This window comes from Kogia breviceps, chromosome 5, assembly GCF_026419965.1.
Source record: "Kogia breviceps isolate mKogBre1 chromosome 5, mKogBre1 haplotype 1, whole genome shotgun sequence".
NCBI lineage: Eukaryota > Metazoa > Chordata > Mammalia > Artiodactyla > Physeteridae > Kogia > Kogia breviceps.
Genome location: NC_081314.1, coordinates 69,098,759 through 69,122,727, shown reverse-complemented (window position 1 = coordinate 69,122,727; position 23,969 = coordinate 69,098,759). Strand labels below are relative to the sequence as shown.

General features: G+C 42.3%; 1 protein-coding gene across 8 annotated transcripts in view; it reads left to right on the top strand.

The window, feature by feature from the left end:
* DGKG (diacylglycerol kinase gamma) overlaps window positions 1–23,969 on the top strand; it is a 216,003-nt gene that overhangs the window by 70,305 nt on the left and 121,729 nt on the right. For all 8 annotated transcript variants that reach the window (XM_067034176.1, XM_059063714.2, XM_067034174.1 and 5 more), the window contains 6 exons: window positions 7,816–7,986; window positions 11,484–11,533; window positions 14,888–14,962; window positions 15,900–16,022; window positions 20,164–20,281; window positions 21,826–21,914. In XM_067034176.1, the coding sequence (XP_066890277.1) occupies window positions 7,816–7,986; window positions 11,484–11,533; window positions 14,888–14,962; window positions 15,900–16,022; window positions 20,164–20,281; window positions 21,826–21,914 (626 nt within the window). The remainder of the gene's footprint in view (window positions 1–7,815; window positions 7,987–11,483; window positions 11,534–14,887; window positions 14,963–15,899; window positions 16,023–20,163; window positions 20,282–21,825; window positions 21,915–23,969) is intronic.

The window sequence follows — 23,969 nt, the reverse complement described above, 5'->3', positions numbered from 1 at the left end:
ATGAACATGTTAAAAAAAAAGAATTCTAATTTGACAGTTTTTTTTTTTTCTTTTAGCTCTTTAAAGATGTTGTTTCACTGGCTACTAGCATACTTTGTTTCCAGTAAGAAAGCTATAGTCATTCTTATATGTGTTTCTCTCAATATCAGGTGTCTTTTTTTCTCTGGCCTCTTTTATGATTTTTATCACTGATTTTAATCAATTTGATTTTGGTGTTCCTTGGTATAGTTTTATATATATTTCTTATGCTTGGGGTTCATTGAGCATCTTGTAGCTGAGGTTCCATAGTTTTTATCAAATATCAACAAATTTGGGAAAATGTCAGCCATTATTTCTTTAATATTTTTTCTGCTCCTGACTCTCCTCTTCTTCAGGTATTCCAATTACATGTTTATTTGACTACTTGAAGTTGTCCAACATCTCACCGGTATGATACTCTTTTTTTTTCTTTTTTTGTAGTCTTTTTGGAGAGTTTCTGTAGCGATGCTTCAAATTCACTAATCTTTTCTTCTGCAATATCTAATCTGCTATTAATCCCACTCAGTATATTTGTAGTTTTCATTTAGCATAGCATACCTAGACACTTGATGTGGGCATTTAAAAATATCTCTCATGTCTTTACTTAACATGTTCAGTCTTTCTTCCAGCTTCTTAGATATATGGAATACAGTTATAATAACTATTTTAAACGTTTTGTCTATTATATCATCTCTGTCATTTCTGGATCAATTTCACTTGGTTTTTCTCCTTATTATTGTTCACATTTTCTTCTTTGCATACCTAGTAATATTTTATTGAATGCCAAACTTTGAAAATTTTACATTGTTTGTACTAGATATTTTTGTATTCCTATAAATATTCTTGAGCTTTGTTTTGGGATACACTTAGGTTTACTTGGAAATAGTTTGACCTTTTTTTTTTTAACATTTTTACTGGAGTATAATTGCTTTACATTGTTGTGTTTGTTGCTGCTGTATAACAGAGTGAATCAGCTATACGTATACATATATCCCCATATCCCCTCCCTATTTCATCTACCTCCCACCTGCCCTGTCCCACCCCTCTGGGGGTTCACCAGAGCTGATCTCCCTGTGCTATGTGGCTGCTTCCCACCAGCTATCTATTTTACATTTGGTAGTGTATATATGTCCATGCGAGTCTCTCACTTCATCCCAGCTTACCCTTCCCCCATCCTGTGTCCTCAAGTCCATTCTCTACTTCTTTGTCTTTATTCCTGTTCTGCCCCTAGGTTCTTCAGAACCTTTTTTTTTTTTTAACTTCAAACGTGGGTCTTTTTATTTTTCTTTACTTTTTTATTTTTTAATGTTTTAATATCTTTATTGGAGTATAATTGCTTTACAATGGTGTGTTAGCTTCTGCTTTATAGCAAAGTGAATCAGTTATACATATACATATGTCCCCATATCTCTTCCCTCTTGCATCTCCCTCCCTCCCACCCTCCCTATCCCATTCCTCTAGGTGGTTGCAAAGCACCGAGCTGATCTCCCTGTGCTATGCGGCTGCTTCCCACTAGCTATCTATTTTACATTTGGTAGTATATATATGTCCATGCCACTCCCTCATTTTTTCACAGCGTACCCTTCCCCCTCCCATATCCTCAAATCCATTGTCTAGTAAGTCTCTGTCTTTATTCCTGTCTTGCCCCTAGGTTCTTCATGACCTTTTTTTTTCTTTTTTAGATTCCATATATATGTGTTAACATATGTTATTTGTTTTACTCTTTCTGACTTACTCCACTCTGTATGACAGACTCTAGGTCCATCCACCTCACTACAAATAACTCAATTTCATTTCTTTTTATGGCTGAGTAATATTCCATTGTATATATATGCCACATCTTCTTTATCCATTCATCTGTCAGTGGACACTTAGGTTGCTTCCATGTCCTGGCTATTGTAAATAGTGCTGCAATGAACATTGTGGTATGTGACTCTTTTTGAATTATGATTTTCTCAGGGTATACGCCAAGTAGTGGGATTGTTGGGTCATATGGTAGTTCTATTTTTAGTTTTTTGAGGAACCTCCATACTGTTCTCCATAGTGGCTGTATCAATTTACATTCCCACCAACAGTGAAAGAGGGTTCCCTCTTCTCCACACCCTCCCCAGCATTTATTGTTTGTAGATTTTTTTGATGATGGCTATTCTGACCAGTGTGAGGTGATACCTCATTGTAATTTTGATTTGCATTTCTCTAATGATTAGTGATATGGAGTATCCTTTCATGTGTTTGTTGGCAATCTGTATATCTTCTTTGGAGAAATGTCTATTTAGATCTTCTGCCCATTTTTGGATTGGGTTGTTTGTTTTTTTGATATTGAACTACATGAACTGCTTGTATATTTTGGAGATTAATCCTTTGTCAGTTGCTTCATTTGCAAATATTTTCTCCCATTCTGAGGGTTGTCTTTTCATCTTGTTTATGGTTTCCTTTGCTGTGCAAAAAACTTTTAAGTTTCACTAGGTCCCATGTGTTTATTTTTGTTTTTATTTCCATTTCTCTAGGAGGTGAATCAAAAAGGATATTGCTGTGATTTATGTCAAAGAGTGTTCTGCCTGTGTTTTCCTCTAAGAGTTTTATAGTGTCTGGCCTTACATTTAGGTCTTTAATCCATTTTGAGTTTATTTTTGTGTATGATGTTAGGGAGTGTTCTGATTTCATTCTTTTAAATGTAGTTGTCCAGTTTTCCCATCACCACTTATTGAAGAGGCTGTCTTTTCTCCATTGTATATTCTTGCCTCCTTTATCAAAGATAAGGTGACCATATGTGCGTGGGTTGATCTCTGGGCTTTCTATCCTGTTCCATTGATCTGTATTTCTGTTTTTGTGCCAGTACCATACTGTCTTGATTACTGCAGCTTTGTAGTATAGTCTAAAGTCAGGGAGCCTGATTCTTCCAGCTCCATTTTTCTTTCTCAAGATTGCTTTGGCTATTCGGGGTCTTTTGTGTTTCTGTACAAATTGTGAAATTTTTTGTTCTAGTTCTGTGAAAAATGCCATTGGTTGTTTGATAGGGATTCATTGAATCTGTAGATTGCTTTGGGTAGTATACTCATTTTCACAATATTGATTCTTCCAATCCAAGAACATGGTATATCTCTCTCCATCTGTTTGTATCATCTTTAATTTCTTTCATCAGTGTCTTATAGTTTTCTGCATAGAGGTCTTTTGTCTCCTCAGGTAGGTTTATTCCTAGGTATTTTATTCTTTTGTTGCAGTGGTAAATGGGAGTGTTTCCTTAATGTCTCTTTCAGATTTTTTATCATTAGTGTATAGGAATGCAAGAGATTTCTGTGCATTAATTTTGTATCTTGCTACTTTACCCAATTCATTGGTTAGCTCTAGTAGTTTTTGGTAGCATCTTTAGGATTCTCTGTGTATAGTATCATGTCATCTGCAAACAGTGACAGCTTTACTTCTTCTTTTTCGATTTGGATTCCTTTTATTTCTTTTTCTTCTCTGATTGCTGTGGCTAGGACTTCCAAAACTATGTTGAATAATAGTGGTGAGAGTGGGCAACCTTGTCTTGTTCCTGATCTTAGTGGAAATGGTTTCAGTTTTTCACCATTGAGAACGATGTTTGCTGTGGGTTTGTCATATATGGCCTTTATTATGTTGAGGAAAGTTCCCTCTATGCCTACTTTCTGGAGAGTTTTTATCATAAATTGGTGTTGAATTTTGTCGAAAGATTTTTCTGCATCTATTGAGATGATCATACGGTTTTTATTCTTTAATTTGTTAATATGGTGTATCACATTGATTGATTTGTGTATATTGAAGAATCCTTGCATTCCTGGGATAAACCCCACTTGATCATGGTGTATGATCTTTTTAATGTGCTGTTGGATTCTGTTTGCTAGTATTTTGTTGAGGATTTTTGCATCTACATTCATCAGTGATATTGGCCTGTAGTTTTCTTTTTTTGTGATATCTTTGTTTGGTTTTGGTATCAGAGTGATGGTGGCCTCATAGAATGAGTTTAGGAGTGTTCCTCCCTCTGCTATATTTTGGAAGAGTTTGAGAAGGTGTTAGCTCTTCTCTAAATGTTTGATAGAATTCACCTGTGAAGCCATCTGGTCCTGGGCTTTTGTTTGTTGGAGGAAAATTTTTAATCACAGTTTCAATTTCAGTGCTTGTCATTGGTCTGTTTATATTTTCTATTTCTTCCTGGTTCAGTCTCTGAATGTTGTGCTTTTCTAAGAATTTGTCCATTTCTTCTAGGTTGTCCATTTTATTGGCGTAGAGTTGCTTGTAGTAATCTCTCATGATCCTTTGTATTTCTGCAGTATCAGTTGTTACTTCTCCTTTTTCATTTCTAATTCTGTTGATTTGAGTCTTCTCCCTTTTTTTCGAGATAAGTCTGGCTAATGGTTTATCAATTTTGTTTATCTTCTCAAAGAACCACCTTTTAGTTTTATTGATCTTTACTATTGTTACCTTCATTTCTTTTTCATTTATTTCTGATCTGATCTTTATGATTTCTTTCCTTCTGCTAACTTTGGGGGGTTTTTGTTCTTCTTTCTCTAATTGCTTTAGGTGTAAGTTTAGGTTGTTTACTTGAGATTTTTCTTGTTTCTTGAGGTAGGGTTGTATTGCTATAGACTTCCCTCTTAGAACTGCTTTTGCTGCACCCCATACATTTGGGGCCATCGTGTTTTCATTGTCATTTGTTTCGAGGTATTTTTTGATTTCCTCTTTGATTTCTTCAGTGATCTCTTGGTTACTTAGTAGCATATTGTTTAACCTCCATGTGTTTGTATTTTTTACAGTTTGTTTTCCTGTAATTGATATCTAGTCTCATAGCGTTGTGGTCGGAAAAGATACTTGATACGATTTCAGTTAACCACGGCTTGATTTGTGACCCAAGATAGGATCTATCCTGGAGAATGTTCCATGAGCACTTGAGAAGAAAGTGTATTCTGTTGGTTTTGTATGGAATGTCCTATGAATATCAATTAAGTCCATCTTGTTTCATGTATCATTTAAAGCTGTGTTTTCTTCTTTATTTTCATCTTGGTTGATCTGTCCATTGATAAAAGTGGGGTGTTAAAGCCCCCTAATATGATTGTGTTACTGTTGATTTCCCCTTTTATGGCTGTTAGCATTTGCCTTATATATTGAGGTGCTCCTATGTTGGGTTCATAAATATTTACAATTGTTATATCTTCTTCTTGGATTGATCCCTTGATCGTTATGTAGTGTCCTTCTTTGTCTCTTGTAATAGGCTTTATTTTAAAGTCTATTTTGTCTGATATGAGAATTGCTGCTCCAGCTTTCTTTTTATTTCCATTTGCATGGAATATCTTTTTCCATCCCCTCACTTTCAGTCTGTCTGTGTCCCTAGGTCTGAAGTGGGTCTCTTGTAGACAGCATATATACAGGTCTTGCTTTTGTATCCATTCAGCCAGTCTATGTCTTTTGGTTGGAGCATTTAATCCATTTCATTTAAGGTAAGTATCAATATGTACGTTCCTATTACCATTTTCTTAATTGTTTTGGGTTTGTTATTGTAGGTTTTTTCCTTCTCTTCTGTTTCCTTCCTAGAGAAGTTCCTTTAGCATTTGTTGTAAAGCTGGTTTGGTGGTAAGTTTACCTTTTTGGGTCAAGCCTTTGTTAGGTAGGACCAAGGAGGCATTTTTTCTAGAGCGAATTTTGCCTAGTTAGCAAGGCGCAAAACTCTCTAAGTACTCTACTCAATGATTCATGAATTATGGGAGTTTTCTACTCTGATTGCTGGGACTAGACACTATGCCTAGTTCTCTATGCCTTCCAGGGATTGTTCCCTCTCATCCTGATTCCTTCCCCAGCATCAGGTAGTTTCCTCACACATCTGTGCTAATCACTACTCAGATGAATATTTGAGGGAACTCTCTGCTGATTACTCAAAGGGACCTTCTGCAGAGACAGCTGGAGTTGCCTCTGTGCAGCTCCCTCCTCTTCAGTGCTCTGCTCTGTGAACTCCAGTCACCTTGGGCCCCCAAGATTCCCAGCTCCATCTCTGCAACTCAGAGAGACTTCCAGGATCTGCCTGGGTTTCCCCTCCCTGTGCCACAGCCTAGAAACTCTTTCCAGTCAGTAAGATGTGGCATTTGTAGGGATCACCTCATTTGTTTCCCATCTCTTGGGATTGCCCTTTGGTGTTGGCCATATGCAGTGTCCTATGGACCATTGTTTCATATCTTTTGTCCAGCTTTTTTAGTTGCATCAGTAGGAGGCTAAATCTGGTCCCTCTTATTCCAGTTTAGTCGGCATAGAAGTCATTTTAATAGCGTTTAAATGGATGAATAATTTGAGGATGTAAAATAACTTGGGGCATAATGGGCTACCCTATACAAAGAATTTTTCACCTTTGTCTTATACATTATTAAGTTACGTTTTTCCATAACTTTTCCTCCAGTGATGATTTTAATACTTCTGTTGCATACGTAAATTCATGGCAGTTTTCCGCTACCTCACTGTCCCTGTTATCTCATCCTATTGTGTTTTCATCTCAACTTGCTCACCCCTGAGACTTTCTGCTCCTGTTTAATAGAGGTTACACCTTCTTGCAACCTACCGAGGGTCTTGTCTGGCAGGAAGTTATTTCCAGAGATCTTGTCCTCTGAGACTTCATGATGAAGCTTCCTTTCCTTGTTTTGCAACTCTGTTTCATGGGTCCCATGTTGGTCTCTTCACAGGACCCTTTGTAACATACAAAGTATATCAGTGGCCTTTGGACTCACCCACTGTCCATCTGGGTGACGGCTAACTCCCTTCTCAAACCACAACCTAACCCCTAGGACCTGGTAGGCTTTCATCTAGCACAGCTCTGTCGGCCTGAGCTGAACTGTTTGCCATTGCTTGGGACCTTGGTTCTCTGAATAAAGAGTGTACTGGTGGCATTGCTTTCCCCAGCAGGCAGTACTATCAAGGCTGTCTCTCCCTCTCCCTGTGCCTTCAGCACTCTATTATTTGGTGGTACAACACTTGGGTTAGATTTTCTGTTTCCTGTGTTTTCTCTGAGTTGTATTGTCTTATTTGATATTGAGATCATGGATATAAAGAGGCTGGGGAAAAAGAGATAGCTAGCCCTTAAAGTGCCTCAAAAGAGTATGATTCACACGTAAAATACCGGTGCCTGGTTTTCTGGTTAGTAATAACATCATATTTCTTAACCAGAGGACAAAGAGACAGTCTTCCTACCGATGAGAAGGAAAATTTCAGAGGGAAAACTCACTCTATTCCTGTGGTATGATAAGCCACTCTCTATACTTTCCTTATGCAACTGATTAGGCTTTCAGTAAGTCACAATTCTTCCTAGTTTCTGGAAATTAGTTGTCAATCCCAGTTTTCTCTTTCGAACTTTCATCTTTTTATTTATCTTTAAATGCATTTGAGAAGAAAATTGTAAAACAGTATGTTGGTAAATAACCAATAGTCTGGATTTTTGGAATCCCAGACAAAATTACCTCTACAAATTGGGTGTGTTCCCTCCAAAATTAGGCTAAATGACATTTCCCTGTTGGCTATTGATATTACTAAAAATCACTATCATCTTTTCTTAAATTCACAGAGCATAGGTGAATTTCTTATAAGGCTATAGACTCTTAAAAGGGTCAGAATGGGGTTCATTCAGAAAGTATGAACTCTACATACTGGATTTCTAGGGTCACTGATTTGATCATATCTATGTAATCTATGCTTTTGAAGACACTCATAAAATTCTTGTCTCTACCGTGAAAAGAATGGGGTAACAAAGGGTTTCATGTTTACTAAACATTGTGTCCTTGGATGCATTCGTCTTGCCTGTCACAGAATCAAAGATCACCGAGAAGCAAGTGCCAACTAAAGACCAAGTGTCTGCGACCCCCGTGGGAAACCATGATGCTCAATCTTCAGGCTCAGAATCCCCCATAGTGTACCTGAAGGATGTCATGTGTTACCTGTCCTTGCTGGAAACAGGGAGACCTCAGGATAAGCTAGAGTGTAAGTATGCACCCTGTCAAGCGGCTTTGACTTTTTCCTAGAGGAAGAGCTAGTGTCCTGTCTATTGTTCTAAACAGGCTGGAGGTTGATCTGGGATTCTGGGGATGGGTCCTGCCTACTTGGGGGAGCTTTTCTGCCCTGTCACGAGCAGTGCCATGAATATTTCCTAGAATCTGCCCTGGAATACAGTACCAGTTGTATAGGGTGGAAGGTGCATTTGAGACCTTGGTATTGAGAACCAAGATCTAGAAAGGTAAGGGGTCTCTGCAAAGGGGGAAGACTCCCTTCCTTTGCTGGCAGGGTTTCCTGAAAGCCTCCAATCAGAAAGCTGCTACCTTCTCTTAGAAGATTTTTCAAGGGAAGATTTTCAACATCTGTCTTCCTTCCCCTATTCCATGCCCAAGCAACTCTTTAACTATGAAGAACTCTTTTTTTTTTTTTTTTTTTTTTTTTTTTTGAGATCTAATCAGCCTCTATCTTGTTAAAGCTTATTTCCATGTCTTCACCCACCCCCACCCCAAGTGTTTTGGCCTCTTGAGAAAGAGGGCTAGTTAATTAAGGGAGTTGAGCTTGGCTTCAAAAACATGTCTTCAGAAGGAGAATAATAGCTGGGGGCAGAAAGGAAAGCCCACAGTGGCTGAAGCAGCCTGCAGTCTCCCAGATGACTCACTCTGGGGATGGTCTTGCTGACCTTTGAGAGCCTACAGGCAAACTTTGAAACAGATGACAAGTAGGACCTTGTTAAAAATATATTGTTTTGGGCTTCCCTGGTGGCGCAGTGGTTGGGAGTCTGCCTGCCGATGCAGGGGACACGGGTTCGTGCCCCGGTCTGGGAAGATCCCACATGCCGTGGAGCGGCTGGGCCCGTGAGCCATGGCTGCTGAGCCTGTGCGTCCGGAGCCTGTGCTCCGCAATGGGAGAGGCCACAACAGTGAGAGGCCCGCGTACCACAAAAAAAAAAAAATATATATATTGTTTTGGCATCTCTTGGGATCTTAGTAGACACTGAGGGAAAAGCATACACATTATAGCAAAAGTCAAAATTCCAGCTAATAATGGGACTAGTCATTGAAACTCAAGCATTAGGAAAAGTCTGGCAAAGGTTAACCCTTGCCCAAAACAAAATGAAACAGTTTGCTCTCTTAGCCTAGCTTAAAACCTCCCCCATAGGTTTGAAGTGTTAACAATTACAAGTCCTAAATGCTAATTTGGAAGCAAATGTACCAGATTTCTGTTTCTTATGACTAATGTTAAAAGGGAAATGTCAAATTGTTTCCCACATTCAGTTGGATTTTGAATTTCAGGCATTATATTTGTTCATAACTACCAGAGAGGAGCAAATGTGGCAAATTGCTGGTATTAGTGCCTCTCAGACTGAGTCCTGTAATGGTAATGAAAAGAAACTGTATTTCTAAAAGCTTTTTATTACAGAAAATTTCAAACACAGATAAAAGTAGAGAATACAAAGAATTTCCATGTGCCCATCAACCACCTTCAACAATTACCAGCTTGTGGTCAGTCGTGTTTTATTTATACCTCCCACTCATTTCTTCTGCCCCAGATTATTTTGAAGCAAATTCCAGACGTCATATAATTTCATCTGTAAATATCTCAGTATGTACCTCTAAAATAATATAACTTTTTCTTAAATATAACCACAACACCACAATCACATATAAAGAAAACGATTCCTTACTATTATCAAATATTCAGTCAGTATTCATTATTTTCCCTTACTTGGGGAACAGTTCAAGCACCGTTTGTTTGAATTGGGATCCATGTAAGGTCCATACATTGCCATTTGTTACTATCTCTCTTTAGTCTCTATTCATCTTTTGCTTATATTTTTTTCCCTACAGTTTTTTGTTGCAGAAACTTGGTCATTTGTCCTATAAAGTTTTCTTTTTTAAAAAAAATAAATTAAATAAATTCAAATCATCTCTGATTTTAGTGATTGAAACCAAGTTAAGTTTTTTTTCTAGATAACCAAGCATGTATTTTTTGGGGGGGAAATGATAGCCTGAAATCCCACCCATCATCAATGTAATAACAATAATAACTCATCACTGAACACCTTATTTTTGCTAAGCACTTTAAATGCATTTTCTCATTTTAACCTCACAGTAACCCTAGACAGTTGACATGATTGTTCTCATTTTATATGTAAGAAAGCATGGAAAAGTTAAATGACTTGCCCAAGTCCATGCTGCTAAAAACTAGGATGCTTGCTCACACTTTCTCATTCTACTCCTCATGCACAGTGGGACCAAAGAGGGCTCCATGTTAGAGCCACCTGGGCCCAGAGTGTCTCTGACCAGGACATTTGGAGGAGTCACAAAGAATCGGAAGCCCATGACTTTTCAATAACTTAAAGTCCAGCCAGAGATGCCACTGAATAAACACAAGGTCCAGAGACATAAAACATGTAGAAGGAAGTGACAACACAAGGGCAAATTAACAGGAGTGCTGTGACCCTGTGGGTACATCCCAAGAGGTCCAGAGCAGTTACACAAGGGAAGGGTCAGCCACAGAGAACACAGGCATGATGAAGGGTTCTGCTCCCCACCCTGCTTACTTCTGAGACCACAGACAGGATTTCTACCTTTTAGATGAATGAAATGGCAAGTTTCCAAATCCCATAAATGAACATTTAGTCCTTTGCCCAAAATTCACTCCCAAATCTTCCTTATCTTCCATCACCTCTCTACAGCTAGAACATGGTAGAGAATGTTTCTGAATTGCATGTAGACATTTTAGAAAAAGAAATATAATCGCTTCTATAATAATAACTACTTCATAGCATTGTTGAGGATTAAATAAGTAATAATGATAAGGTGCATAGGATGGTACGTTGTACATATTAAATGCCATATATAAATATTCATTAATGAAAGAAGATAAAAATAAATAACATCTGTTGAGTGCTCTGTACATTCGTAGTGCTATAGATTTAGTGTATCACTGACATATTAATCTTCATTTGAAAAAAAATTAGGATAAAGAGACTATTATAATCTCCATCTTACAGATGAAGAAATTGAGCCTAAAGAAGATAAATGACTTATGTGATGCCTTAGAGGTGGTAGGACAGGTCCAAGATCAGAATAACTCCACACCCCTTCTGTGTGCAGTAGAAGCAAGTGTCCCATCTATAACTGTAGTGCCTCTGCCCCATCACCAACGGGGCATCTGCTTTGACTTGTGTTCCCATGATGCTGAGAGGTGTGAATGCTCTACAGGGAATCACGCTCGTGACCCAGATCTCATCAGCTGCAGTTATTGCTTAGACAGTCCCAGAAGCAAGGTGGCTTGGTTCTCCTCTCTCTTCCCACTGTAAGGAAGGTCAGACTCTGTGCCTTGGAGGGTGGGTGAACTGGCTGCAATGGACTTCACTCCAGTGATGGTCAGAACGGATCTAAAAACTGGCAGCAGCAAAGTCTCAGCCCATCCCTGGTACCCGGAGGACATCTCAAGCCTCACCTCTGTGTTTCTTGCAGTCATGTTTCGTCTCTATGATTCGGATGAGAATGGTCTCCTGGACCAAGCGGTAAGCTCTCCAAATATCCCTCCAAGATCCAAGAAAGGCTGGGGGAGAGGGGAACAGGTGAAGGGAGAGTCCAAACACTCTCAGCTCCATCTTCCTAGGAATAGCAGTGTCTCAATAGGAACTGCGGAGATGACTAGAACCCCCCCGCCCTCTACTTCCAAAGAACCTGCCCAGAGGAGAGTGAACTCCAACTTGCTTTTTTATTCCAGAAGCTCACATCGCAAAATCTCAGGTTGGGGAGATGCTTTAGTATCTCATCTAGTTTAACTTCCCAGCTGGTTCAGAAATTCCCCCTGTAATTTCCTGCTGAAGCCCAGGGGTGGAGGAGAGGAGGTGGCGAGAGGTGGCGAGAGGCAGCGAGACCAGGGCAAGAAGACAGGAGGAAGGCAGGTAACTGCTGGCGTGCTTTGCCGTCACCCTTTCCTTCCTCTCATACCCCAGGGCACTAGCTCTAGGAGTCTGGCTCTGTCTGCTCTGAGCACGTGATCCCATCCCACCACACCTGGGAAGGCCTGAGTCTCATCCCCACTTCCCCTCAGGAAGAGGCAGGGACAGGTCAGGGGTCATCTAATGAGAAGAAGGATGCAAAAGGAAGAAGGTAGAGAGGAGAAAAGGCGAAGAGAATCAGACAGGCCCTGTCCTCATGGCTGGCAGTGTCAGATGGGACTCACTAACAGAACGGCTCTGAGGTTGAAGTGCACGGGGCTGAGTCAGACCAAAGGGAGCAAGAAAGGGAACCAGTCCACTAGACCAATTGCATCGTCCGGTTCCCACTCAACCCCAGAGTGTCTTTTTGGGATCCCTGCAGCCATATTGCAGTTCCGTGAGCTGGGTCATGCGAGGGAACCAGCAGAGAATCACAGACTCTCAAGCATTTGATCAACACATATTGACTGAGTATCTCATATATGTCAGGCTACTGTTCTAAGCACTGGGGGTGGGGGGTGGGGGGTGTATCAGTGAGCCAACAGACAAAGATCCAGGCCCTCATGATGCTTTCATTCTAATGCAAACACACACTGCAAAGCATAGTCAAGTATGTGTTAGATAGAGATGTGTGCTAGAGGGAAAATAAAGGACGGAAAGTAAGTACTGGAGGGAGCTTCAGTTTTAGCTGGAGGAGCCAAGGAAGGTCTCCCTGAGGAGGGGACATCTGAACAGACACTTGAAGGAGGTAAAGGGAGTGAGTCATGGGGAAGCACCTTCCAGGCAGAGGGAACAGCAAGTGCAAAGGTCCTGAGGGATGCCCAGAATGTTAGCAGATTAATAACTGGGAGGCCAGAGTGAGTGGAACAGGATGACTGAACAGATGAGGTTGGAGTGAGTAATAGGAGATGAGATCAGAGAAGTAATGAGAAGGGACGGGGCGTTTGCAAAACATTATCAAGCCTTACAGGTGATTGAAAGGGTTTTCTCTCTTTTACTCTGGAGAGGTAGAGAACCATTGGAGATTCTGAGTAGAGGAGTGACATGATTGACTTAGGTCCTAACAGGATCACTCTAGCTGCTGCGTTGAGTCTAGACTGTAGGGATGTAAGCAGGAATACCAGTTAGGAGGCTATTAAAATAAGCAAGACAAGAAATGATGGTAACTTGCACCAGGGTAGCAGCATTGCAGGTGGTAAGAAGTGGTTAAATTCTGGATCTGTTTGGAAGGTAACACTGGTGGACTGAAGTGAGTCTCAAAATAGTTCTCTCTCTTTCAACTTCCCACCCAGACCCCCTGGCAGTTGGATGCCCAGCCTCTTTGGGAACACTCCCAGGAATGGAGAGTTCACCCAGTACCTTAAAACAGCCGCTCCACCACTGGGGATGACTGTTAGAGAAGGCATCCCTCCCGCACACAAGGCATCTCTAGTCTGCCAGGGAAATTTTCCGTACAAAACCTGCTTCTGCTCTTCTCTGCCCTCCCCCAACCCAGTGGTGAGGTCAAAATAGGCCAGCCCTCAACTCTTCCCTCCCTACATCCCTCAGCTTACTTCTGCCCTCTATAGCTGACCAGGGCAGCTGACCAGTGGAGTACCAGTTGTACACAATAGGCCTTCAGGTATTTGAAGGTACTATCACATCTGCCCAAAAATCTCCCCCAAGCTTATATATCCTAATTTCTACACTGTTTTCTCATAAGGAAGATTTAAATCTCCATTCTGGTCAAGCTCTAGTTTGTCAATGCCATTCTTAAAATACGGCATAGAACTGAACTCATCCCTCCAGGACTCTTTAAGTGTCCACATCAGGGAACTAGTTCTTCCTGAAATTTGCCCACCCTGCTTCCTGAAAATGCCCACCTATTTACACAGCCCAAGATTGAGTCTAATTCTCCATTCCTGAATCACATCGTTTGCTCACATTGAATGTTGGACCCAACTAGTTTCACGAGCTCTTTTCCATTGGAACTTCTGCTGAGCCCTGTTCCCTCCATTCTGCCCACTTCCTTGCCCCCATCTACCACTTCATCTGCAGTTTTGCAATGGGTTATTTTCTACTTTAACTGAAATACAATTTTTAAAATCCCTGTTGGGTTTTAGCTTGCTTATTTTGACCCAGCATTCTACCTGGTGTGAAAGTAACACCTTTAAACCTTGCTTCAGTTCTCCAACCTGTGTCCCCAAATCAACCTTACTGTGAATATCTTAGATGGTGCCTAAGACATGCAAATGCTTTCTCAGTCCAGTGTGTTTCCGTGGGACTCTCAGTGCACTGATTCATTAGCATCCAACAATTCTCTGAGGTTTTAGATGGAGCCTGGCCTTGGTACCAAACAAAAGGCTCACTCATTAGGCAAACATACCCTTCATGAATTTCCTGTTCCAAGAGTCCTGGACCCAGGACTTGATACAAAGGAAACAAAGGAGATGCCAAAAGGAATCTGAATCATAGTGCCTGAGAAAGGACCAACACAGTGGCTCTACATCCAACTGAAACTGACCCCCAAGGGGTATAGATGAATCCCAGGTTGCTAAAGCTGTGGGAATGAGGTGTGGGAAAAGAGGGAAGAAGTAAGTGCCTTGGTTTGTAAGTATTTGTAGGATCACAAAGAAGGAGGAAACAGGAGTGCTTTCTATGCTAAGTCAAAGCACAGAATAGGGGAAGGAAGGTGGGTCTAGGAGGAGGTCAGTGTTCAGTGAGCTTTCTGCATACCTCTGGCTTATCCACGGTCTATGTTTCTTGTGAGCTTTGTAGTCAAGGCAGAAATAAAGAACAAAAACAAATAGTGAGTGCTTGATGAAATGCCAGATTATTGTACCAGCTGCTTCTCACACTCTGCCCTGCCCATCTTCCCACAGGGTTTGATTTTGAGTCTTGCTCGTATAAGCACATCTTCAGTTGGCTTCTCTCCTTGATGTTTTCTAGGAGATGGATCGTATTGTCATCCAGATGCTACACATTGCCCAGTATCTCGAGTGGGATCCCACGGAGCTAAGGCCTGTGAGTTTCCAAAAGCAAGGGGTGACTTTCCAGTGAGCTTCCAAGATGAGAGTGGGACTTGGAAACACATGTTTATGGTGCAGGCTGTCCCAGATCATCTTCTTAGAGGTGACTTCTCTGGGTCCTACACCTTGATCTCCCACTTACCTGATAGGAAAGATTAGAGGCAGCAGGGGAGAGTGTAGACTAATTCAAATAATAATACCCCCTAACGCTTTCACCAAAGCTAAATTTTTATAACAGGAGCTCAGAGATTAGAGAATTTAGAGCTAGAAAGACTTTTTTTTTTTTTTTTTTTTGCCCTACGTGGGCCTCTCACTGTTGCGGCCTCTCCCGTTGCGGAGCACAGGCTCCAGACGCGCAGGCTCCGGACACTTAGGCTCAGCGGCCATGGCTCACGGGCCCAGCCGCTCCGCGGCATGTGGGATCTTCCCGGACCGGGGCATGAACCCGTGTCCCCTGCATCGACAGGCGCAGGACTCTCAACCACTGCACCACCAGGGAAGCCCCAGAAAGACTTCTAAAGATTTTTCTCAATCATTAGATAATATTAATAATAATAATTACATTGGGGGCTCCTATGAGTCTGATATAATATTTAGCGTTTTATATACATTTTGTCTAATCTTCACTACCGTGCTGCAAACATAGCAATGCTAGTTCCATTTTACAGATGAGCAAAGCAGAATCCAGAGGGTTGGGGTGGCTTGTCGAAGGCCACACAGGTCAGGGCAGAGCCAGGCCTGGATCCCTGTTCTCCTCACCCCCGTTTGCTCCCTCAGTGCTCTACTCACTCTGAATCAGAGGGAAAAGGGGTAAAACACAAGCCAGAAAACACAGAACAGAAGAAAAAGAAAAGGGCAGGGTGGGCGGGGCAGGGGTGGGGCAGAGAAATCGAAGATGAAAGTGGACAGTGGTTGCTCTATGGATTCCACAGATACTGAAGGAGATGTTACAAGGGATGGACTACGACCAGGATGGCTTTGTGTCTCTCCAGGAGTGGGTCCATGGAGGGATGACCACCATCCCATTACTGGTCCTCCTGGGCATGGACGACTCTGTAAGTAGCAAGCTTGAGGTCAAAGACCTCTCACCTTTCAGAAACATCAGGTTCCATGGGGAAGTTAATGTCCTTGGCTTCTGCCCCAGACTTCCCGATGGACAGCCCGTATGCTCTAGGCCAGCCCCAAAGTCCTCTCTTTTTACCTATTAGTGCCTGAAATATTATTCATTCATTTGACAGACGTTTACCAAAGTATTACTAAATAAAGATACTGTTCTGAGGGCTACGAGGGAACACAGATACAATATTCATCCACCGGAAACTTATGCTCAACCAGGCAAAGGGCAAAAAATATTCAGGGAAGAATTCCTTCTTTTCCACAAATTAGGTTTAAAAATGCTAAGAGGGTTGGGGAAGGAAGGAAGGAAAGGACGAAAGAAAGGAAAAAATACTGATTTATTGTGAGGCAGAGGGCGTTCAATGATAATATCTTATTTAACAATCAGAACAACCAGATAAGGTAGATATTTTTTTTTACCCATTTAAACAGATGGAAAACTGAGATTCTGAGTCCAAAGAGGAAAAAGAATAGCCAGCATTTATTTGTACTTGACGCCAAAGAACCTGCACTTTCGAACATCTCACACTTAGGAGTGAGACCAGTGGAAAAAACTACTTTGGAGGGTGTTTGCCCTGGCTCTGAAGGATGTGTGGGATTTTGATATCCCATTCTTGAGATAAAGATAAAGACCTAGGATATTTGATCTGGCTCTCAAGGATGGGTATGATTTGGCTGGTAGAAGAGAGAGTTTGCAGCCAGGAGAATAGCTTGATCAAAGACCCACATGAAAGAAAGTTCAGGGTGTTTTAGAGAAACCTCTGACCTGGTCTGCTTATTTACCATGAAAGTAGCTTCCATACATGAGGAAGGGAAGATTAGAACTAAAAATACAAATGGTGACATTAGCGTTTACCAGTACAGTCACACGGGTTGTAAGACAATACCTCTTCAAGATCACTGAAATGTCAAAGAGAGGGACAGAACAGGAGGTTCATTTGGGTTAGCCTCTAGCTGATGTTGTTGCCTGTGCTGTGTCCATCTGACAGTTCTGCAATTCAGGACTAAAGCTGAGCTCTCATCTCCAACACTCAAGGACTAAGGATCCTGCAATTATCTCATAGCATGTCCAGCTCTTTTCAAGTGCTAAATTGAAATCAATGAACCAGCATCTCCTTTCTCCTTATAACCCTAGAAGGTCAGAGCTGGAAGAGAACTTGGTGTTCCCTGGTCTGTCCCCTTCATTTTTCATACCAAGGACCAGAGAGGTAAAGGCACTGGCCCATGGACACACACCTAGTTAGTACCAGAGGCCATCTTCCATAGTTAGTAACAGCAGACTTCTCATGCAGTGATTTCTTAACCAAGAACCTACTGTGTGCATGAACCCACATGAGCTAAGACCTGGGGGTGCTCAGATAGGTTAGGTATACTTTCTGCTATCAAGGCTCAAGATTATAGCTGAATCAAAGTGGAAGTTCTGCTTGAGTGCTGTTCTAATGCACCTGTTTTTTCTCTGAAACATGGAAATAGAGATGGGACATTTTAATCACAAGGAACGAATTTCTAGTTCTGTTTCCTATTTTGGACTTGTTGAGTCCAAAGTGCCACCAACTCTTTGCTTGGAGGGGATCCACTGTTTTATGGCTAGAAGAGGGAGAGACATTATTTCTTCAGCATTCTCCCCAGTGTGTCCCCCTGATGCCAAATCAGCCTTGTATTAAAACCATACTTTACCTCAGGAAGAATTCAAACAGAAAGCAAATGTGCATTTGGTTTTTATTAATTGAAATATTATGTATTTATTTGAAAATAGGCACTAAATTGTATGTTCTCACATTAATAGTTGGGGTTCTAGGGAAAGCGTTCCTCGATGTCTTAAAAGCCACCTTGCTTGTTTGGCTTTTTTCAATACCCACATGTGGCCACTGAAAAGTCTGGGGATCTCTGAATGGCATGTATGAGAAACAGTCTGTCTCCCAAGGGAACTGCAGCCTCAACACAAAACCTGGCCTGCGTAAGGAACGTTACTCCTACACCCTGCAGCCGCCAACGTGCAGAAATAAAGGAGCCACATGATGGCGCTATAACCCAAGCAGAAATGTTACTTTATCCCAAGTCAGGGTCCCTTTGCTTCTTACCCTGTATCTATGAAAATAGCTGACTCTCCCTTTCTCAGATACTAATTGATTTTGCTGATAAAGGTATTTCAGGTCAAATGACCGTCCCTTGGGCTGGATGAAGAAGGAGCTGGGTCTGCTAAGGGTGCTGTAATTTCCCTTCTGTCCATGAAGGAAAACCCTGGTTTGTGGAGGTACAGGAGAGGCATGGAAGGAGCATGGACTCCAAAGCCAGCAAGAGCCCCCAGTGTGACTATGGGCTCAGCTCGGTCACTTATTATTTGTGTGGTCTTGGGCTATTTATATAACTTCTATGAGTCTCTGCTTCTTCATTTCTAGAACAGGTATAAATCTACCTCCTTACATGTAGGAGAACACTACTTATTTTTGTGTCCCCTACTGCCTAGCACGGAGTAGGAACTTAATAAATGTTTTCATTTACAATGTGTCGGGCACTGGATTAGGAGCTTCACTTATAGTATTTCACCTAATTTTTACAAAAATCCCTTGAGGTCAATGTTTGTCAAGGGAATGAATGAATCAATGTTTAAGTGGATCATTTAATCAGTTAGTGAACCCATTTACTAAAGTAGAAGCCATTAGATAAAAAGACTTTAATTCTGTAAGACTCAGGTTTTGGAAGAAGCAGGGTTTTGAGGTGGTAAGAAGAAAAGAACTTATCCTGGCCCCAGGAGATGACCAGCATTTGAAAAAGCATTGGGACTCCTCTAGAGACCATTAGCAGAAGAGTTGAGCACAGGAATGGGTCTGGCCACCATGGCCAACCCAAACCAGAGGGACGCAGAAGTAAGAAATGGGTTTCAATTCAGCACGTTGGACTCCATGTACCTGACTCTCAATCCTTACCACCTTACAGTACTTTTTACTACCCTTAACAACAGCCCAAGAGTGTTACTCTTTTGATGGAGCCTATGACAAAAGGTCAAGGACACCATACGTGGAGGGATACTCCTGAAGCCACAGTCTCCAGCAAGCCTATGCTCCCAGGGGCTAGAAGGTGGGAGCTTTGGTGTCCAGGGAAGGTGTGTGATTACGTGAGGCTTGGCTTATCTGGTAGATAGAATGAATTTGCTTCCAAGCCAAGTCAGGGGGAAATGGCTTAACCCTCTTTCTGTCTCTGTCTCTTTGCTATTTTATCTGTGCACAGAAAGGTGATGAGAGGGGAGTACATTGTTTTTACTAAGCTAATTTTTTCCTGATTATAAAACTAGTACCTTCTCACTGTAGAAAATTTGGAAAATACAGAAGAAAGTATAAATTAGAGAATAAAATAAATCCATAGTGCTGCTAGCTATAGCTAACCTCTGGTAACAGTTTGGTGACTTTTTCTCCCGTACAACATATCATTGTATAAAACCGAGATCATACTATATCATCAAATTTGCATTCTGTTTTTTTCCCTTAGAACTTAGTATCATGAGCACATTCCCAAACCATTCAATGTTCTTATAAATATCTTTTTGATGGCCACTTAACATTAAATCACACAGATGTACCACAGACCTTTTGGTCATTCTGAGACCTTTAGTATATTTTCAGTTATTTTAAATAATGCTGGGTTAAACATCTGACAGAGCACAAAAATGCTCATCTATCTTTCAAAAATGATTTATTTAGGATAGAATCCAAGAAAGGAAATTTATAAGTTGAAGGTTGTAAACATTTAAAGGATAGATAGATGGGTGATAGATAGATGATAGATCGTTGATAGATAATAGATGATAGATAGGTAATAGGTGATTAATAGATGATTGAGAGAAAGAAAGATTGTTCTGATTTCCACTCCCCCATGACATACTCCACTCAGATGGTCCTAATTTTTAATATTTGCTTATTTTAGAAAATACGTACACATTAAGAATTTTGTTTTGATTTGCATTTCTATTAAAATAATCTTTACAACAGTAAAATAAGTGAATAACTTGTTTTCCAAATGTGAGAAGAAACTTTTTAGAAAGAGTGGGGCTTCCTGCATCTCATTCCCTTGCTGTCCCCGCAGGGCTCCAAGGGGGACGGGAGGCACACCTGGACCATGAAGCATTTCAAGAAACCAACCTACTGCAACTTCTGCCATGTCATGCTGATGGGCGTTCGGAAGCAAGGCCTGTGCTGCATTTGTGAGTAAACTTCCTTCACACCCCTTTTCCCAAGAACTGTCTTGCTCTATACATGATTGAGCCATTCCCAGAAAAGTTTAGGCATCTCTGCTTCCTAGCTTGAGGGACTTGCCGTATTATTCCAACAACAGAAAATAAAGCAAAACTTCCATGTCCTATTTTTGTTCTACCCAAGTCAAATGGACAAATATTATCCTATTGGAGTCTCGTCATAAGCCACTGACTGCCTAGAAAAAAAGTTATTAAGGTTCAAATGTAATTAAAAAGCATCTCATAATAATTTCAATTGAGTTTCGCTAGTGAATGTTTTGGTTGGTCAGAAGAACTTGTTTTTTTTTTAAATTAATAAGCAACTATATTCATATATACAATGGAATTAAAACTATCCATTTGTTTCACTTTATAATCCATTTAGTAAAGTCAGATTGGAGAGGAGAAAAAAACACACATGGAAAAGGCAGGAGGGAGACTGGAAAGGAGGACAAAAGAAAGATGGAGGAGAAGGAAGAAAGAAGGGGTCATGTAGGAAAGAGGGTGGGTTTGCGGAGCAGGAGGAGAGGGGAGGGGCTGCAGCAAGAAGGCTTTGTAGGGCCCAGGGTGCGTGGGTGCAGAATCCTGCCCCCCACCTCAGGATGCAGACAGCAAGCACTCAGCCTGAACCCTCCAGGGACTGGGGAGCTGCTGCTGCAGTGAGGGCCCTCGGGTATGGGGCGGGTCACCAAAATGTTTTATCTGCCGTGCACACAGGGGCCAGGCAGCAGGCAACCTCAGCCACAAAAATCATCGTAGCAGAGCTGGGCCCAGTGTCTACCAAGAGCAAGCGTCAGCAGGCAAAACTAGGCGCCCACCTGTCTTTCCAGCATCCATTTCAAATCCAGCTTTCACCCACTTTTCATAGGCCCAGCCTCATTCCTAGTACGTTCGAAGCCTGTTGACACAGTAGTAAACAGTAACAACAACAGTCATTTGTGGAAAAGCTGTTCTGACCCGCACACGTGGTGCTTTATACAAATTATGTAATGCTGCAAAGAGAAAGAAATCTTCTTCCCATTTTGTAGAAAACCCTGAATTTCCAAGCGGTGAAGGAACTTACCCTAGGTCATGTGGGTAGTTACAAATGGCAGAGCCAGAGTTCAGGCCCAGGCCTGCCTGTCTCCAGAGTTAGGAAGACCCCGGCCTTGCTATCCTCTCCCCAACATCCTGACATTCAATACTGTGGCATTGGCATAGCCAGGATGACTCCTCACTCCCCTTAAGCGGAAAGCACCTTTCTGGGGATGTTTTCCTGATGCATTCACCACCCGCGATGGAAGGCAGTGTGGCGGGGGGAGGGTGCAGGAGCATGTCTGGGAGATAATCATGGACTCTTCTCAGTGAACAACTGGAGACTTGAATTGCCATTAGGCAAGGCCAGCTCCATATGTCCCCTGCCCCTGACTGGCCATGCAGAGGGAGGCACGGGCCTCAGCTGGGGTGGGGGGCAGGGGATGGCTGACCTTCCCTACCTGGTCACTCACAGTTACTTTTCTTATTTTTATTTTCAGACTGTAAATACACTGTCCATGAACGCTGTGTATCCAAAAACATTCCTGGGTGTATCAAAACGAACTCAAAAACCAAAAGGGGCGGCGAGGTTGGTGATACCTGTTGCCTTGTTCTCCTGCATGCTGTGTCCCAGGCAACATGTCCATCTCCACAGATTCCTGGGCAGGAAGGGGCTCTGGGAGCTTTATACGGTCCCTCCTCTGCGTTGAGGACCACCTTTAAACCATCTTGTCCATCCATCAATCCATTTAGCATCTCCCTGGTGCCCACCGTGTGCTAGATCCTGTGCCAGGGGGTATGCAGGTTAAAAGGTGGTCCTCAGCCTGGAGGACTGTGCAGTCTAGTGGGAGGAGACAGGCATGTAAGCAAAGCGCAAAGTAGCGAGCTGTGCAGTAGCAATAGGTCTGTGTGGGACATGCAGTTGAGGCACCAAGGTTGGCGGACAGGGAAGCTTTCACCAAAAAGATGGCATTTGAGTTGTGTCTTGAACCCAAATCAGCAGGATTTCATAAGGAATCAAGGAGGACAAGGCACCCCAGGCTGGAGAAGCCTCAAGTGTGAAGGCATGGAGACGCGGCTTATTCTTGGATCTGTACTTGGTTCTGTGTGACTGGGATAGAGGTTGTTTAGAGGGAAGTGGCGGGAGATGTGCTGCAGAACTGGTGAGATCCAGGTCTTGTGAGGTCAGCTGAGGACTTGGGAAGGGGTTTCATGTGTAGCTAAGGGGCCGCTGAAGAGCTTTGAGTACGTGAGGAGATGTTTGGGTTTGCGAATTAGGTTAATTGCTCTGACCATGGTGCCAGAGAGAGATCAGATCAGAGGGGATGAAAAAATCTTTTCCAACAGTTCGGGCATGAGTTAATGCTGCCCTAGGGCCTGACTGGGGTGGGGTCTGCGCTCACCCACTATGCTCTGCTATGTCTGCAGTAGCACAGTGATGGCTGTGTCTGTGCTGAGTGAGTGTCCCCCAGCCATGCCGGTTGTTGAGTGTTTTGACTGTCCCACTGGCTAAGGTGGAAGACATAAAGGGAGAGTCTGAGAGATAATTTGGAAGGTCCTACCACCAGGACCTGGTGACAATCATGTAGGGGATGAAAGAGGGAGAGAGGTTGGAAATGGCTACCAGGTTTCTAAGGTGGCCATCGGCTGGTACCATTCACTGAGTCTGGAAATAGACTGTTCTTCAAATTAGCAGGGGAAAGGCACTCCGAGTTCCTGCAGAGGGAAAACCCCATTGAGGAATCTGAGTCAGGAGATGGTTAGCAGGTGGGAGTGGTATCCAGCCCTCCCCAGCAGGACTCCGAGAGAGAAGGGCACCTCCAGGGACACTCATGCATGCCTGTGAGACACCGCATGGCCTCTTGTCTACTCCTTCTGTACCACACCCGTACGCACACCGTTCCATGTCCATGCCTTTCACCAGGACATATGGTACACCTCCTGGGCTCAGGCCCTAAGCCTGCACTCCTGCCATTGCCACACTTGGAACAGAGGGAGACCTCTGAGAGACCAGCAGGGCACATTCACGACCTTCTGAGTCTCCAGGGGCAACCTAAGTCTTTAACCATCTCTTGTGATCCTGGAAGAGGATGGAGAAGGCAACGTGGTGTTGGGAGACTACCGTGGACTTGGAGTCAGGAGACCTGGCCATGAGTCCCTGCTTGGCCACTTACCAGCCTTGGAACCTAGGACCAGTTACTTAACCTCTCTGCAGCCTCATATTTTTTTTCTCTGTAAAATGAAAATAATAATAATCTCAGAACAAATTCATTGTGACCATGTAGATGACAAATTGATTAGCAAACTGAGTTCTTTATACCCTCAGGGGTGAATATGGCAGAAGGAGAAACTACAAAGTAAACATGACACATCTTCAAGAGCAACAGTTTTACTGAAAATCTTTGGGAAGGAGGACACAGTAACTTAATTGATAAGTAATTTAAAACTTTTATCTAATACAAACATGGATGGTATCATGCAAATATTCCATGTGTTTTTATTTTTTTTAATTTTTTTATTTTTTATTTTTTTGCGGTACGTGGGCCTCTCACTGTTGTGGAGCACAGGCTCCGGACATGCAGGCTCAGCAGCCATGGCTCATGGGCCCAGCCGCTCCGCGGCATGTGAGATCTTCCCAGACCAG